This window comes from Muntiacus reevesi, chromosome 3, assembly GCF_963930625.1.
Source record: "Muntiacus reevesi chromosome 3, mMunRee1.1, whole genome shotgun sequence".
In the NCBI taxonomy this organism is placed as follows: Eukaryota; Metazoa; Chordata; class Mammalia; order Artiodactyla; family Cervidae; genus Muntiacus; species Muntiacus reevesi.
Window position 1 is genome coordinate 146,547,536 of NC_089251.1, and position 19,131 is coordinate 146,566,666.

General features: G+C 40.4%; 1 protein-coding gene across 1 annotated transcript in view; it reads right to left on the bottom strand.

Annotated features, from left to right (window-relative positions):
* LOC136165012 (aldehyde oxidase 4-like) overlaps window positions 1–19,131 on the bottom strand; it is an 80,942-nt gene that overhangs the window by 47,784 nt on the left and 14,027 nt on the right. Inside the window, exons 6-15 of the mRNA XM_065930863.1 lie at window positions 17,313–17,374; window positions 14,029–14,112; window positions 13,138–13,218; window positions 11,341–11,485; window positions 11,000–11,092; window positions 7,161–7,312; window positions 6,640–6,733; window positions 5,459–5,568; window positions 2,983–3,171; window positions 323–481 (exon numbers count right to left, since the gene is read on the bottom strand). Of these exons, the coding sequence (XP_065786935.1) occupies window positions 323–481; window positions 2,983–3,171; window positions 5,459–5,568; window positions 6,640–6,733; window positions 7,161–7,312; window positions 11,000–11,092; window positions 11,341–11,485; window positions 13,138–13,218; window positions 14,029–14,112; window positions 17,313–17,374 (1,169 nt within the window). The remainder of the gene's footprint in view (window positions 1–322; window positions 482–2,982; window positions 3,172–5,458; window positions 5,569–6,639; window positions 6,734–7,160; window positions 7,313–10,999; window positions 11,093–11,340; window positions 11,486–13,137; window positions 13,219–14,028; window positions 14,113–17,312; window positions 17,375–19,131) is intronic.

The window sequence follows — 19,131 nt, forward strand, 5'->3', positions numbered from 1 at the left end:
AGGAAAAGATTATATTTATTCATTGAATGCTCTTCACTGCTATAAATCAACTTGAATGCATATTAACATCTGTCATACAAATTATAAGGCAAATGGAATAACAAGGTCATTTATCCCTTTCTCAGCTCAGGAGTGAAGGAGGACGAGAGAAGGAGAGAAACAAGAAGGGCCAGGAGGAAGTTGTTGGAGGCGGGGAAGCTCCACCCGAAAGCCCCACCCTTGACACCCTCTATGTATTATTAAAACCAGGTGGAGTCCCTTCATGTGCAGGCTCATGTCCAGAAGGCCAAGGACTCCAGAGACCCAGAGAAATCATCCTTACCATTTTATTCAGGCCTCGCCTCACTTTGAGGTAGAATTTGAAGAGTAAGCTGATGATGAGGGTTCGCCTATACTCTACCATGCCACCCTCAGCGTCTGGAGGGATGTAAATCTCATCCAGGACCAGTCGGCAAGCATCACTCAGCATCTGGTCATTCCACTGCCTAGCAGGAAAGAGTGTGAACATTTCACAGGAGAGGCAGAGACAGCCAGTAATCCAGCAGAGTATGAAAAGATGGAGAGCAATATGTATCCATCTTTGAAGTCTACACAAAATACTCTCAAATACCTCACTAGCTTTCTTTAGAATCTGAGGCAGTGGCTCCCAAATTTTCTTACAAAGTCCTCCTTTCAAAAATACTATTGAAAAAATTTTAATTTTTAATTGAGGTGTAATTGACATGACATTATGTTATTTTCAGGGGTACAATGTAATGATTTGATACTTGTATATATTGTGAAATTATCACCACACTAAATCTAGTTAATATTCATCACCATATGTTACAACTTTTTTTCTTGGGACAAGAACTTTTAAAATCTAGTTTTGTTTTTAGCAATTTTCAAATATACAGTATAGTATTATTAAGTATAGTCACCATGCTGTACATTCCATGCCAATGACATTTATTTTATAATTAGAAGTGTGTACTTTTTTAACCCCTTCCATTCATTTTGCACTCCATCCTCCACCCCACTGCAGCCACCAAACTGTTCTCTATATCTACAAGCTCAGTTTTTGCTTTGTTTTATATTCCACATATAAGATTGTACAGTATTTGTTTTTCTCTACATCATACTCAGCATAATGCCCTCAAGGTCCATCTATGTTGCCACAGATGACAAGGTTTCCTCTTTTATTATGGCTGTATAATATTCCATTAAATATGTGTGTGTGTGTGTGTGTGTGTGTGTGTGTGTGTGTGTATCCTTTATACAGTGATCATCAATGACCACTTAGATTGCTAGGTGGACCCCACAGCCATTATCTCGGCTATTGTAAATAATGCTGCAAGCCACATGGAATTGCTTATGTCTTCTGAGTATATGTTTCCTTCTTCTTTGGAGGATCATATGGTAGTCCTATTTTTAATTTTTTGAGGAACCTCTATACCGTTTTCTACAGTGGCTGCACCAATTTGTATTCCTACCAACAGTGCATAAGGGTTTCCTATTCTCCACTCATGTTATTTCTTGTCTTTCATATAATACTCATTCTAAGATGTGAGATGATAGCTCATGGTGGTTTTGACTTGCACTGTGATTAGTGATGTTGAGTATCTTTTCATATGCTTGTTGGCCATCTATATATCTTCTTTGGAAAAATGTCAATTCAAATCCTCCCCCTATTTTTTAATCAGATTGTTTTTATTATTTTTAACATCATGGCCTGGGAATGTTGATTTACCTCAAATAGCTTGGATGAGAAAAGTACTCACATCAAGCTTCCAAGGATCCGGAAGTTTGTTTTGTTCATGACTGTGTCTCCAACAGCGACACCGCACCTGGCACGGGTGCATGCGTGCTCATGTGCTCAGTCGTGTTTGACTCTGTGATGCCATGGACTGTAGCCCACAAGCTCAAACGTGTGAGATGAAAGCTCATGGTGGTTTTGACTTGCATTGTGATTAGCGATGTTGAGTATCTTTTCATACACTTGTTGGCCATCCCTATGTCTTCTTTGGAAAAGTGTCAATTCAAATCCTCTGCCTATTTTTTAATCAGATTGTTTTGATTATTTTTAATATTATGGCCTGGAATGTTGATTTACCTCAAATAGCTTGGATGAAAAAAGCACTCAAATCAAGCTTCCCAGGATCCGGGACTTTGTTTTGTTGTTGTCTCCAACAAAGACACCACACCTGGCATGGGTGCATGCATGTGCAGTTGCTCAGTCGTATTTGACCATTTGTGACACCATGGACAGTAGCCTACAAGCTCCTCTGTCCACGGAATTTTCCAGGCAAGAATACTGGAGTGGGTTGCCATTTCCTCTTCTAGGGGATCTTCCCGACTAAAGACTAGTAAATGACTCAATTATTGATGATACTTGCAACATTTTTCATGACTGAAAGTTTCTATATAAATGCTTTGAGAACACTTATTTTAGTTATTTCAGTATCAGAAAAAAAACTTGCATTAAGTTCTAATTGTTGACAAAAAACATAATGGGTGGATGAAAATTACTGTAAAATTTCTGGTTAGAAGAACTTCAAAAACTTGCTGCTCAAAAGCTAGAAATAATGCAAATGACAGGAGGAAGGCCAATTCACCTTTTGGACTATTTCATCTCCTTTAAGCTGTTCAAGGACATTTTCAGTTATCTTAGGATACGGTATTAGAAACATTTACTTATTTTTCAGGTTAATTTGAAGTGGAATTCTGGAGATACTATATACTTAGATTTTCTTAGATTAATTTGTGAATTATTATCATAGAAACTACAACAAAAGAATCATTGCATCTTGAAAGTGGTTGGTTTTTGGGTGATTTTTATTTTCTTTGTATTTTTCTGCAGTGATTAAATTTTCAACACATTATATGCATGCATGTATATATATATATATGTATATTATAATCAGAAAAAATTTTCCAAGTGTTATTTTCATTAAAATATTAAAATGGCAAGGCCTGGGTTTCATGTTTCAGATGTGTTATGACATACCTCCCAATAAGCTGCCGGCAGGTTTTGCTTGCGGAGACAACAGTGGGGCCAACACTTCCGTAGAACATCTGAAGTTCCTTGATGGTGTCTGTGCCATCCTCAAACTTCACACTCATCCCAGCATTGACAATGGCAAAGGCATTCTCCTGACGCTGGGCTATCCGGAGTCCTGACACAAAGTGCCACTAGAAACAGAGAAACGACGTGTAGTGCTTATCTTCACTGTCTGATGTACAGCAACGATGATGTTCGGTATTGATAATGAGGAAGATCTTGTGAATGATATAAGTTCTCACACAGGCGTGGTTATGGAGTATCGAACCGACTGAGTACATACTGCCCGTGTGCTTTGTATCTATTATTATCTATTACATTATGTGTTAATTATTATGTATTATTATATTATGTGTTAATATTTCATCCTCACAGCGACTCTGCTCACGTCCAGTTTCCTGCTGAGTGAACTGAGAGGCTGAGTCGCCCGCACAAGTTCACAGAGGAAGAGGCAGTGCCGGCTCTGGGGTCTGTGCTCATCTACCCTCCACTGTGAATCCGTGTGTGGCCTTGGGCAGGGGACTTAAACTGTTCCAGTTTTAATCTTCTTTAAAATGATAAGGTTTAATTTGATCGGATGGCACCTTGGTGACTGCTGAGGTGGTTGAGCGGAAGATGAGGAGGTGGGGCGCCTCTCACAGTGAACTTCCTCACTTCCAATTGTGGCAGTTTTAGTTTGGTGTTCTGTGTAAATCTCATTTGAATAAAGAATTCTACAGTTGAAAAAAAAACCTTGGAAACCACTGAACGAATGGTCTCCAAAGTGCTTGCCAAGTTTAAATCTGTCATTCTAGGTTGAGTTTCGTTACTAGTTTGAAACATTGGAGCCACAAAGTGTGAAAGCCTCTTTGTGTGGCCAGCATCTTGGCAGGGGGCAGGGGAGAGATTAGACCCTACCATCACGGACCCTGACAAGGAGCAAACATCTCTGATCTAGAAAGCAAGGTGATAAAGACATGTTTGAGAGACACTGGTTGTTCCTGCTGTACCACACTGACTGCTGGGGACTTGCCTCTCATTCCTCATCACCTTCCCTTGCCTGACCCATTGCATTAGCCTCCTAACTGGCCATTCGACTTTTAGGCTATCCTCCAACCAACTCATTCTCTATCTCTCTAGTGACCAATATTTCTAAAACGCGACTTTCATTAAGACTGGATCTTCTTCAAAGCCTTCAGAGGTGACTGTTTGCTAGGACCCATACAGACTCCTTAATAGAGCAATAGATATGCTTGGTGATGGAGCCCCAACCTCCCTTCCAGACTCATCTCACAGGTTGCTCCACACAACCCGCCCTGCCATCTGGCCTTCAGCCTGCCATGCCGCCCAGCCCCCATCCCCGTGAGACTATTAACTCTTTGACTATTTGTTTTATAGAATTAAAAAAAAATTGGACAATTATGTGGCAGCCTGGATGGGAGGGGAGTTCGGGGAAGAATGGATGTATGTTTATGATGGCTGAGTCCCTTTACTGTCCACTTGAAACTATCACAACATTGTTAACTGGTTATATCCCATATAAAATTTAAAAAATATTTAAAAATTGAATGAAAATCCTGGAAAGACCACTCCCTTCTCTACACTGATCTATGCTGATCTCAACTGCCTTCCTTCATGGTTAACAACAACAGGGCAGGGCTCTCCCCATCACCGGAACTACCTCAATTCTTTGTCTACTCATTTCCTGTCTGAGATTAGTTTCTTCCTATTTCAAGGCCTCCTCATAGGTGTAGACACCTTTAAAGTTTGAACGCTGTGTCTGGTAATCTTCTGTGTTTAGCACTGTGCCAGGCATGTAGATAAATAATAAAGGCAGCTAATAAATAGAAAATTGCACTTAAAATATCTGGTTGACTTGGTAGAACATTTACGGTAACGAACTTTCAGTTTACCAGAAACTTGCTGTAGTCAACAGACTATAGTTTTACTCAATCTTGGCTAAGTTGCATCTTTGTCTAAACTCCAATTCAACTCTTCACACAAAGGGCTCTCCTTTTTACAGGGCTAATGTTCCCTGCAGGCAGAGAGATAATGCTCAAGGAAATGTTTTCATTTCTTTTAAAGTCAAAAGGAAAAATGAATATAATGATAATGAATATATAACACTGAAGGCAGCCTGGATCATATTTATCTTTATACTGACACAGTCATATATATTTTTTACTTTATCTTTTATGGAGGAAAGGACTGACAGAAGGCAAAGCATGCAGGGCCCCTGAGTTCAAACCGTGGCTCTGATAAGAAAGCAAATCCATGGTCACCTGGGAACGCACTGCTCCTGTGAGCAGCCCCAAAGGCACCCTGCAGCAGCTGGTTGGAAAGGAGAGGACACCCCTTCCTCGGAAGCCCATATGTGGCCTGCTGCTTAGGGCAAAGCTGGGTTTCCCTGGGGTAGGCGGAGGGTCAGGGAGCCCTTACCTGAGTAGAGTGCGGAATATACACAGATAACACAATCTCTCTTGACTTGAGGTTGGCTTCAGGAGACTTCTCGAGGAAACGGCCATCTAAAGGAATCTGCCGTTTTCCTTCTATTAGAGAAAATGACCTTGATTAGGATGAAGTTATCAAATTGGAGAATATGCCCAAAGGGACAGATGTGATGCACTGGTGGAAAAAGAGAGCGCAGCTGGGAGCCAGAAATGTGGGTTCTTCGCCCAGCTCCCAGGATCGGTTGGCTGAGGCAGGTCCTGGAACCTTGGGCTTCTGGTTTCTCGTGCGTAATGGCAGGGTTGGACCCAGTACACTAACACACCCTTTCTTGTTCTTATGCCCATTATACACCATTCAGAGCATTTGGGCTTCGAAGAACTTTAAAGTTATTTGGAAACTACCTAGTACAAAGGAGGTTCACAAATGGGTAATGGGTACACTGGTTACAGTGCATTTCATAGATGGGAAAACTGAGGCCCTGGGTCAAGAAAGGACAGACGACCTGTCCAAAGAGAGGGATGGATGAAGGGCAGGGGTGGGATGCCGGATATATACTTTTTTCCCCTTACACAATTTATCATACTCTCTCCTTTGCTCCACCACAGTTTAAAAAATCTGATTTTAATCAAAGAGACGGTATCTTAGACCTGTGAATAACACACATTTGTCTTTATTTTTATTTCTTTAAGTTTAAATCATTTTCCCTTGGCAAAGTTTAAGCTGCCGTTGACTAAAGAGAGAAGAAATGAGTAATACACCCCACAAATTTGATTTTGTTTAAAATGAAAAGTACTATAAGGAAAAATTTCACCTTTATGAAACTCTGAAATAAAATATGCCATCAAACTTTAAAATCACATATATACACCTCACTAAATTTTCCTTTATCTGCCTTGATACTACAATTTGGACTATGCACAAACACAGTCAACTAGTTCAGAAAAACTGTCTGGTGCAGGAACTTATGTGATCCACAAGATGTAGAACATACGGAAAACGAGGCAATTGATCTCAGTTTCATCCTTATGTTTGAGGTAATGGAGATACAGACAGATATATTTGGTGAGTCTAAGTGAGATATATTTGGGTTCCTTGTTCATAGTTTGCAAAGGAGCTACATAACTGATGTGGTAATTATAAAATCAAATGCCTAAAGCTTGGTCTCTTACCTTTAGATATCAGATTGATGGTAGCATTTCCTGCTGCTAAAATGGGATTCAGGTCAGAATAGTTAGGCCTGCTCACCACATGCCCTCCTAAAGTCTAGATAAAAAAGAAAAGATGGCATTTTTAAAGCTACACTCAGTCATTTGACAGATAAGGAATTATGTATACAGGGATCTTGTGTAAGCTTTAAAAGTTCTCTTCTTTGTTTCATAGAAAGATCTGGCAAACTTGGGGGGGAGCGGCTAAATATAGCCAGACAACACAGTGTGCAAGATTCCAACCCCTCTGATGCCAATTTGAACTTGAGAAAATATTGCTTATTTATGTGCAATGAGGAAAAAAACCTCTTTCAGAACTGACCCTAGCACGTGTCCAGTAACATGGGGAAGTGAGGAGACTGGAGCCTGAGGAAACTCTAAACTGATATGTGTTGTGCTGCTGTCAACACAATTCTCATTGTCCCAAAGCCATCTCTAAGGCTGCCCTGACACAGTCTTATTTCATATGACACTAGAGAACATACCGCCATGTTCCTAATCTGGGCTCCAGCAAGGGTTCTCAGGTGCTTCAGGAGAGCATGGTAGGTCTTGGTCTTCTCCTTTGGTTGTTCGGAAACAATAAAAGGTAAGGCATCATTCAACTGGGCCAGGCTGTATCCTGCGCCTATCGTCACCCCTGAAAGTAAGGTATGGCATTTAAACTTAAATTGGAAGGTAGCAAGATGCATGGGCTGCTTGGAAACACTCTTTCAAATATATCTTCTCTTTTCATATAAACTTAGGAGGACAGAAACAAAGATAAAGATATCTTGGCAATTTGCTTTATTCTCAGATATTAAGTACCAAAGATTTTTCTCATTCATGTACACAGTTATATCTGCCTTACATTTTAGGACACCTCAACCACAGATATCTGAAATTCATTACTTTGTTTATTCCCAGTGTAGTGCTGTCCTGAATAAATGGATCAAATGTGACATTTTCAAACAAGATCCTGTAAGATTTTGAAAAGATCATTACACTTGAGTGGAAGTTGACTTCCAAATCTGCATTGCCCATTTGCCCTTTTTCCAAGCCATCTCTTCCTGTTGTTCCTTTATCATAACAAGAAGAGATACCTGCTTGAAACTTGGCTTAGCTCTATTTGCCTGTGAGCTTACAGGGAGTGTTTTGAGTAGTGATGTCCTCTAGTTCATGCATTCTCAATGGGGGCAATACTATCACCAAGGCAGTGAAAAAAACTTATTCTTTTTATTTATAAAGCCCTGATACCCATATGGATATATAGTCTATCTGTGATGTTAAAATTTGATGGAGGATGATGAGTGAAAAAATGTCTATCATTCCTTAGAGTGAGAAATGATGAAAAGGTTGAGAAATACTGACCTAATTCTACAGGTTCTACCACCCAGTCCCTCCATCTCTACCTCACCAGAACCACATCCCTTCCTTCTAGCCCTTCCCTATACAGCCTGACCTTTTCTTGCTCTATCTCCTTCTGTGGGTCCATTAATATGAGCTTTTCGACAAGTGAAAAAATAAGAAAAGATTGAGAAGACTAAGATGGGAAGATCAGAGGGCAAAGCAGAAAATTCTTCATTTGATTTCTGCTTACGTATCTGATATTTACTCAGACATATGATTTTTATCAAGACCATCCCCAAGAAAAAGAAATGCAAAAAAGCAAAATGGCTGTCTGAGGAGGCCTTACAAATAGCTGTGAAAAGAAGAGAAGCGAAGAGCAAAGGAGAAAAGAAAATACATACCCATTTGAATGCAGAGTTCCAAAGAATAGCAAGGAGAGATAAGAAAGCCTTCCTCAGTGATTAATGTAAAGAAATAGAGGAAAACAATAGAATGGGTAAGACTAGAGATCTCTTCAAGAAAATTAGAGATACCAAGGGAACATTTCATGCAAAGATGGGCTCAATAAAGGACAGAAATGGTATGGACCTAACAGAAGCAGAAGATATTAAGAAGAGGTGGCAAGAATATACAGAAAAACTGTACAAAAAAATCTTCCCAACTCAGATAATCACGATGGTGTGATCACTCACACTCACCTAGAGCCAGACATCCTGGAATGTGAAATCAAGTGGGCCTTAGAAAGCATCACTACGAACAAAGCTAATGAAGGTGGTGGAATTCCAGTTGAGCTACTTCAAATCCTAAAAGATGATGCTGTGAAAGTGCTGCACTCAATATGTTAGCAAATTTGGAAAGCTCAGCAGTGGCCACAGGACTGGAAAAGGTTAGTTTTCATTCCAATCCCAAGAACGGCAATACGAAAGATTGCTCAAACTACTGCACAATCGTACTCATCTCACACGCTAGTAAAGTGATGCTCAAAATTCTCCAAGTCAGGCTTTAACAATATGTGAACCATGAAGTTCCAGATGTTCAAGCTGGTTTTAGAAAAGGCAGAGGAACCAGAGATCAAATTGTCAACATCTGCTGGATCATCGAAAAAACAAGAGAGTTCCAGAAAAACATCTATTTTTGCTTTGTTGACTATGCCAAAGCCTTTGGCTGTGTGAATCACAATAAACTGTGGAAAATTCTGAAAGAGATGGGAATACCAGACCACCTGACCTGCCTCTTGAGAAACCTGTATGCAGGTCAGGAAACAACAGTTAGAACTGGACATGGAACAACAAACTGGTTCCAAATAGAAAAAGGAGTATGTCAAGGCTGTATATTGTCATTCTGCTTATTTAACTTATATGCAGAGTACATCATGAGAAACGCTGGGCTGGAGGAAGCACAAGCTGGAATCAAGATTTCCGGGAGAGATATCAATAACCTCAGATATGCAGATGACACCACCCTCATGGCAGCAAGTGAAGAACTAAAGAGCCTCTTGATGAAAGTGAAAGAGGAGAGTGAAAAAGTTGGCTTAAAACAAAACATTCAAAAAAAAAAAAAAAAACAACTCAACATTCAGAAAACTAAGATCATGGCATCTGGTCCCATCACTTCATGGGAAATAGATGGGGAAACAGTGGGAATAGTGGCTGACTTTATTTTTCTGGGCTCCAAAATCACTGTGGATGGTGACTGCATCCATGAAATTAAAAGAAGCTTACTCCTTGGAAGGAAAGTTATGACCAACCTAGACAGCATATTAAAAAGCAGAGACATTACTTTGCCTACAAAGCTCCATCTAGTCCAGGCTATGGTTTTTTCCAGTGGTCATGTATGGATGTGAGAATTGGACTGTGAAGAAAGCTGAGCACCGAATTGATGCTTTTGAACTGTGGTGTTGGAGAAGACTGTTGAGAGCCCCTTGAACTGCAAGGAGATCCAACCAGTCCATCCTAAAGGAAATCAGTTCTGGGTGTTCATTGGAAGGACTGATGTTGAAGCTTAAACTCCAATACTTTGGCCACCTGATGCAAAGAGCTAACTCATCTGATAAAATCCTGATGCTGGGAAAGATTGAGGGCAGGAGGAGAAGGGGACGACAGAGGATGAGATGATTGGATGGCATCACCAACTCAATGGACGCGGGTTTAGTTGGACTCCGGGAGTTAGTGATGGACAGGGAGGCCTGGTGTGCTGCAGTTCATGGGGTTGCAAAGAGTCGGACACGACTGAGTAACTGAATTGAACTGATGATTTTTATCCATTCACATGCTGAGTTTGCGTAGCAGACAGCGGTACACATGTCTCAGATAGCCTTATTTGGTGCATGATGAAGAAGGAATACTTGACTTGAAGTAAGAAGACTTAGGATCTAGTCCTGACTTGACCATGTGTTAGCTTTGTGAAGTTCAGCAGTTACTTAAGCCTTTTGATTCTGTATGTTCTTTCGGAGAATGGGGATTTCACGACTACCTGCTGTGTCTACTTCCCAGGGTTGTCGTGAGGATCAAAACAAATAAGAGATGTGAGAATGCTTAGTAAACTGTGAAGACTGTAAAATAAATAAGGTTGCTGTTCACAGTTAAATTTTCAAATCTTATGGCCCAGATCTTTTCTCTTTTTGGTTAGTGTGCATGTATATAGGATAAGCCTCAAGTAAATTTGTGAATCAGGGAGTAATATCAGGCAAGAACCTTTCCTACTGGCCAAATAATATCTTAAGTCTTCTTACTCAGTCACTCTGTCTATACTTGGCTGAGTTGTGTGCCATCCTCCAGCCATTATGACTTCTATGACAAGGTAGTTCATGGTGACACAGCTGGGTGGGCAGTTTGATAAAGCTAATAGAAGTCTCACATAGGTGCTCAATAAATATTTCTGAAAGAGTAAATGAGGTCAGCTATTCTATGAAGATCTCAAATTAGACCAATTTTTGTAATTGATTAACAGCCCACTATCAGCCAATGGTTACATCTTATTTGAAAAAAAGTATACGTACCATCATCTGTGCTATTCACGAAATATAGTTCTTGAAGCCCAAGTGGAGATATAAAAACTGGATGGAATTCATCTCTGAATTTAATGCTGGGTCCTTAAGGAGAAAAACATGTAAAGCAATTAGAAAAGAAAGACAATGGATACTAATATATGTGGTTTGTTGATAATTCAAAGTGAAAATTACACGGCAACTCACTTGCAAAAGAAAACAACACAACATTCTAAAGGATCATAGGTACTCACTGATAAAAGTGAATCGCATTTATGCAGAGTTTTAAAAGAGATACAGATGTTTGAGTTACCCCCAATCTAGACTAAAAAACATGCCCCTAGACCACCTACCCACTGCAGTGTTCCCCATGATGATGGGGGCTTCAGGGAAATTGGTTTTCAGCTCCAGAAGGTCATTCAGGTTTACAGGAGTGATCCAGGTGGTCCTCTTCCCTCGAAACGTGAGCCTTCTTTTGTTCGGGTCTTCTGCCATTCTCTATAGGGAAACAAAACCAATAAACTTCCAAGTAATGCCTTGGTTGTCTAAGTAGCCTGCTGTTCATTTTAGCTTTTTGAGACAACCTAACTTCTAGGTATCGGGAGAGGGTGTCTTGTTTGAAGCTACCTAGATTGAGACGATCTGTGTTAGCACCACAGAATAACTCTCATAATAGGTGTCTGTCCATCACCAGCTGCATATAGAGTAGAGCAAACTCTACATTTGTGAAGTGACTACACAGAGAGGAGGCAGCATGGCAGCTTGAAGGTATCTTAGCCTGGAATTAAAGGGCTAGGCTTCTTGCTCTAATTCTGCCATAATGGTGACCCAGAGGGGCCCCTCTTTTGGAGATTAGATTCTTCAGTGGGACAGAAATTGCTTATAAGCAATATTACCCTTGGGGGGAAAAAAATCCCTTAAATCATTCATCTGGTAGAGTATAAATGGATACTTTTACAACTTTGTGCATATATATAATATTAAAATATATATCAATAATACTAATATATTTAAAACATATACCTCTGCCTACATATCTACATCTACAAATAATCCTTAAATACGAGGTGTATCTGGGTCCTCACGCTCTGAGGGGTGTGTATGTGAGCCAGGCGGGGACCTGGCACCTTTTGCTGAAGTGCTGTAAAGCTTGCTCCTGGATCTCTCCTTGAGTAACAAAACACGAGGAAACTATGGGTCAAAAAACAACTATGTGCCCGCGCAACTGAGGCAAATGCTGAACAAATAATACATAGAGACCAAAACACCCAGCTGCCGCTTTTGAAGAGCCCAGAGAAAAAGCAGGGTATGGTGCACACACCCCTGCACCTAACATCACCTAAGGGGTGGGCAAACCATTTAAGCCATCCCTCCGGGTTGACCCCTGGACACACCCCTACCCTCACCCCATATAAGGAACAAGCTCGCCCCCCACCTCAGGGAGCAAGCAAGCCGAAAGGAAACCTGTTGTGTGTTTTGACTCCCCCATGCTGCAGCGGGGGCCCTAGTAAAGGTTTACCTGAATTTCTTGTCTGGCCTCTGATAGATTTCTACTGACTAGGAGGCCAAGAACCTTGGTTGGTAACATAGGGACTGAAGCCTTCTGAGAAGCCAGTAGACTCATAGCCCTCACCTCATGCTCTCTCCAGGACAGAGCCATGGAATAGAATGATGGGCATACCACAATATTTGTGTTTTTCTCTCTTCCTCCCCACTGAGTTGAGAACACAGAGGTTAAGAGTAGGAATAATGAAATTCCATTATAATAAGTATCATCTGATTTTTACTTTACTAGTTTTACAAAATGCGTCTTGGCTTTACTAGTTTTACAAAATGCATGGGCTTGCTAACCTGGGGATGCATCTCACTGTGTAGCTGTGTGATCTTGGCTAAGTCACCTACACTCTCTGAGCTCAGGATCTTCAATGGAGGGATAGACCCAAGCAACCCTGTGGTCCTGGGAGCACCGCTTTCCTAAGCTGTCTCTTTTATTCCATTCACAGTGGAGTTGAACATGTTTCTAAAAATGGGTTATCGTGTTGTTAGTCACTCTCCCAGCTTTTAGGATCTAAAACTCAGTAGTCTCATAGTGTAAGGCAAAATGTTTAAACCACATCATATTATAAGACAAAAAAAGTAAAGTATCTTACTATCAGTTCAGGAGGGAATATAGGTTCCTGGCTTGGATCGTAGGGCTGGAATTCATCTTCGTTGTACAATTTGGTACACATCTCAACAAAACAAAACACAAATGAAACTTCAGAGATGCTGAGAGATGTATAGGAGTCTCTCAGTGTGAAACTTCAGAGTCAGAGCCCGCATCTGACATTCTGGATATAAAATAGAAGCGCCAGAGCCACAGGGCAGCCCTGGCAGAATTCTTCCCACCCTCAGAGGACACTGATGGTTTCCCTGGCAGACCTGCTGGGCCCTGGGCTTCCTCTTTTGGTGTCAGGAATTGGATTTTAAGCTTCTGTCTGGGTCTCAGGTATCACTGGTAGGTGTTTATTTGCCGTAGGCATGAAGGCTTGTCCCTGCTTTCATCCCTTCTAGTGCTTGTTGGGGGGTATGACAGGGGGTGAGCCCAGATTAAGGCACAGAAATTTGTAGTGCTCTGTAGGAAAACAGTCTTCTGTGGTGACTAGCCTCATGAAAGTCTGTGCACGGGTGCTTAGTCATGTCCGACTCTGTGCGACCCTGTAGACTGTAGCCCACCAGTTTCCTCTGTCCATGGAATTTTCTAGGCAATAATACTGGAGTGGGTTGCCATTTCCTCCTCCAGGGGATCTTCCTGACCCAGGGATTGAACCCATGTCTCTTATGTCTCCTGCATTGCAGGCGGATTCTATTACCACTGTGCCACCTGGGAAGCCCCTCATGAAAGTCATGGGCTCGCTAACCTGGGGGGCTTTTAAAGGCTGTTTATACCTTGAATTCACTAACTTTACATTTTATTCATTGAGAAGAGTAGAATAATAAATTTGGATTGATGTGGGCATTTTTCAGTCAATTCCAACTTAAGTAGAATAATAGATACTTACTCTTTCCTGTCTACTTGTGAAAGACGTCTCTTCTTGATCCAAGCAACATTTTCCTGATCCTTTCATTTGACAAACAGTTGATTCCTGAGGAAGTAATACAGTTTATAACAAACCCACTGGTTGGTTTTCTAAATACTACCCTGAGCACCCAGCAGTGCCCAGGCCCCATAGGAGCTATGGAAGAAGTAGCAGAGCTCATCCTGGCCCTCAGCAAAGCGAAGGTCACTCAGTTGTATCCAACTCTTTGTGAACCTATTGACTGTCATCCACGGAATTCTCCAGGCCAGAATACTGGAGTGGGTAGCTCTTCCCTTCTTCAGAGGATCTTCCCAACCCAGGGATTGAACCCAGGTCTTCCACACTGCAGGCAGATTCTTTACCAGCTGAACCACAAGGGAAGTCCAAGAATACTGGAGTAGGTAGCCTATCCCTTCTCCAGGGGATCTTCCCAACCCAGCAATTGAACTACATTGTAGGCAGATTTTTTTTTACCAGCTTAGCAACCAGGGAATCTCAAGGACTCTGTAATGGAGTGGGACAGAGTATAAGCCATTCCATCACTGAAGGATCAGAGAAAATGCAGGGAGTGTGCAAACATGTTCCTGATTGGGTCTTGTAAACGGCTCCGCTTGAGTCTCAGGGGAAGGCGAAGGTGATTAGAGGAAGGTGGGTCAATCAGCTCAGGCTTCCTACTGGAACTGAGGTTAAAGGAGTATAGTTGCTGCTGCTGCTGCTGCTAAGTTGCTTCAGTCGTGTCCGACTCTGTGAGACCCCATAGACGGCAGCCTACCAGGCTCCGCCGTCCCTGGGATTCTCCAGGCAAGAACACTGGAGTGGGTTGCCATTTCCTTCCCCAATGCATGAAAGTGAAAAGTGAAAGTGAAGTCGCTCAGTCATGTCTGACTCTTCACAACCCCGTGGACTGCAGCTTCCCAGGCTCCTCTGTTCATGGGATTTTCCAGGCAAGAGTAGTGAGTGGGTTGCCATTGTCTTCTCCAAAAGGAGTATAGTTACAAGGGGGTAACTAGAAAGACAAACAGCTGGCTTTTCATCAGAAGGGTGATGCATGTGTAATTTTTAATGAAATCCTAGGAGGAGATGATGCATGTGTATTTTTTAATGAAGTCCTGGGAGAACAAACTGCCTTTAAGATGTCCTGTATACAAATATAAATAGACTGAAAAACCTGAGTTTCTTTTAACGTTTTTGGAGCTATTCCAAAGTATTTGGAGAATGCAAGTCCCAAAACATTTTGCCTTAATTTTCAGGACATTTCATGTAGACCCAAAGTAGTGTTTTTGGCCTGAATTCACTGGTCAGTTCCCTCAACTCTCAGACAAATCATCATTCCTGTTTGCCCTTTTCACATGCAGACACAGCCTAAGGATCTGTGGTGGTCTGGAGACCTATGGTTTGGCTTTATACGTGGAGTCAGAGCCCTGTGTTCTAGTTCCTGCTTTAACACATACTAGCTGGATTGAGTTTGTTAAATTAGGAAAATAAAACCTGTCCCAAAAGGTTTGTCAGATTTAAATATGTGCCAGGAGTGCACAGTACCTGACACACAGGAAGAACTGCAGGAATGGTGGTGGGTATTTTCACTCATAAGGTAACTGTCCAGAGTTAAGAAAGGATTTGGACTTTGTGACAACATCATGCACGATAAAGGGACCAACTAGTGGCTGAATGTGGGGACCCTGAGCGAGTGTGACAAAATGTCTACCTTTGTATGTACTTTGCCCCCAGGAAAATAGTAATAGATTGAATCATATGAAATTGCTGTTCTCGAGAGTCAAAATGGCCACACATATAGCACAACATAAAAAATACCTTACTCAGGATTTAAAATAAACTAGCCTGTAGTTTGGAAATCTTTTTGAAATTATTCATTTCTGGTCTAAACAAAAATTTCTTTCAGATGTTTTAGTATTTGGAATGAACTTGTACCCTTTGAATTGGTTTTGGTCAATCAAAATTATATAAAAATAATTTTTACCATAAAAATGGGTGATGAAAAACACAGCTGAATACTTGTCATGATGATGTCTAGTCTTGATATTTAACTTTATGAAAATTAAATCTATCTCAAGACATCACCTGCCTCCAGGCCATATACTAAATCATTCTTTAACAACTTCCTTCAACCTATTTGATTCCTTGATCTCTCAGTTTGGAAGCTGATTTGGATTTCTTTCTTACTGTCTCCTTTATCATCTACAGGTTATGATTCTGGCAATCCTCTTCCTGAAGGTATCATTTTGGGCCCATATCTACCACACTGGTTTAGGTCCTCATTCCCTCATGCATGGGATAGTGCACTAGTCCATGCCCTCATCCCCATTCTCTCTTTCCAGGCTTATTCTTCTTATAGACAGGTGCCAAGAATTTTGAAATATTGTTCTTGTGTAACTTCTAGCTTGAGAATAAACAATGACTATATACTAGGTATCAGCTTTGAGCCTAAATTCCTTAATGCTTCAGCCACATCAAATTCTTAGTTGAACTTTGGACATCTTTCTTTTTTCTACTTCCAAACATTTTCTTACTGGAAATTTTCTAATGGCCTCTCTTTACCCATCCATCAATATCACTTCCTTTAAGACCTGGCTCAAAACTCTCCTTCTCCAATAAGTCTCTGTATCTTCCCTCCCCACTCTGATTCTGTTTAATCCGTATTCCTCTAAAGCTTATTTACAAGGTAGAGAGGCTACGCTGTGCTGTTCTCAGTCGTGTCCGACTCTTTGTGACTCAGTGGACTATAGCACACCAGACTCCTCTGTCCCTGGGATTCTCCTGGCCAGAACACTGCAGTTAGTAGCCATTTTTCTACTCCAGGGGGTCTTCCCAACCTAGGGATGGAGCCCAAGTCTCCTAAATCTCCTGCAATGGTAGGCAGAGGCTTTACCACTGTGCCACCTGGGAAGCCCTCTAGAGAGGATATATTGAGCTTTTAACATCTTGCTTTTCAACGATGTGTTTATTGTTTTTTAATCTATATATTTCATTTTCTTCTATAGGTTTTGCATTTCTTGAAGTCATGGACCACATACTTTACTTCTAAAGACAGTGCCTGCCTAATTTAGGGCTGTAAACAAGATAAATGTTAAAGATTTATTTTTAAAAACAACAACAGTGACATTTAATCACTTTCAGTGGCTAGAAAGCACGACGTTTTAGAGATAACTGAATGCAAGAGACAGTTTTACACAAAGGTTTCTTAATATGCTAAATCAACTGAAAAAGTATTTTTTTTTTTTGAAAAAGTATTTTTTATCATAACTTACCACAGAGAAAGTTTTTCCACTTTCTACAATTGGTCGGTATCCAGTACAGCGGCACAAATTACCTGAAGAAGATATTGATGTTTAAGGAATGATAGAGATATATTGCATAGTTGTGCTTTTTTTCAGTGGAATAGCTATACTAGTAGTTTTTCAGTTTTTACCTTTTGTTTCTTAAACCAACAAAATGGCTCTTTGAAACAGAAATGTCCTTCAAAAATAGAATATACTTGTGATTACAGTTTTATCCTGAAATATCAGAGATCTCTATAGTCTTTTCCCAGTCAACCCTTCCTACCTTATTTCCCACCCCTGCCCTAACTCATGCAACATGTGACCACCGTCCCTCATAACATCTCACATGGGCCCCTTTGTTAAGCTTCTCTCATGTAGTCTCTTCTGCCTCAAATGTCCTCTTGGGGAGAATGTGTCCATTTATTAGGGCCACAGCCCCCTCCTCCATGGAGTCTGCTCTAACATCCCAACCAGAGCCGTACACTCATTGTCTGCGTCCTTCCCCAGGTCTATCGCTGACCATGTTGGAGTAGGGTCGTTTATGTGCATGCTTCATTTCCTTCATTGGCTCTTAAGCTCATGGAGAAAGCGAAGACAGTCTTAGATGTTCTCGAATCCTCCCAGTACAGCAAAGTAGGTGTTCAATAAGTACCTGGTATTGTTTTAATTAGTTACTTCAAAAAGAAACGGTGATGAAACCACTCTCCTTTGAAAAAGTATATTCAAATTTTGAAGCCAGTATAAATGACATTTATGAAGAGGTTTTAGTAATATGGGAAAATTCTAATGTTGTATGGTTAAAAATTGTATATGTAATATGCAGTTGCATACATAATAGTCACAAGAATTTAAAATAAGCCTACAAAAACTGTGCACAAAAGAGACAGAAAGAGAAGCATTTTGACTGTGCTTGTCTTCTAGCACACGAATGAGTTTTCCCCTTATCTTTTCATTTTTTTTTCATTTTTCATAATAGAAATACATCATTTTTATGTTAAAAGTAAATTTAAGATTATTATGTTCAAATACAGTTTAAAAATTTCAGAAGCAATGTATATATGTCAACTGGGCAAGTTTAGTTAGCTAGAAGCAAAGTGTTGTTTGGAAACTTGTTGCCAGTGAGTCATGTGGAGAAACTGGATAATAGCTTTACTTCTCTTTTTTCATTTGAGCAAGAATTGTTTAGAAAGAAACTACATGCACAAGGATGGATTTAGATTCCATATTTTAATCTTTCCTTTTGCTAAGAAGAAAGAATACAAGAGTTTGTGAATTACAAACCTCTCTCTGGCATAGAAAAAAGGAGTTGAAATACCTAGAACATAGCTCTAGGGTGTGAAATTGAACTATTTAAGAGGCAAAGAACAATTTCTCATTGATAAACAGTGAGAAAGCATTAAAAGCTAGAGAGAGCTATATCAAAGCTTTTAGTTTTGTTTGCCACATAATCAGAAGCACTAGTAAAAGCCCACCAACGGAAGCGAATAGCACCCATTACAGAAAAATTTCTGATTCTGAGGGAGAAAAATATGGAAATTCAAAATTTTTCTTTTCTTAGTCTTGAAGAAAAAAGTAAGATTAAATGAAGTGGTCATTTGTATCAGCTGATCATTATAGAAGGTATGTGTCATGTCTAATCGCATTCCTTTTGAGTTTTTATTTGATCAGTTTTCTTAAAATATGAACATAAAGGTGATCAGTGTGCCTAGCATTTATAATTCTAGAAAGAGATCAAGCAAATGAAGTGTGAAACAAAATATACTCTCGAAGTTATCCACATCTAGAATGAAGTTATCTTTATAATTTA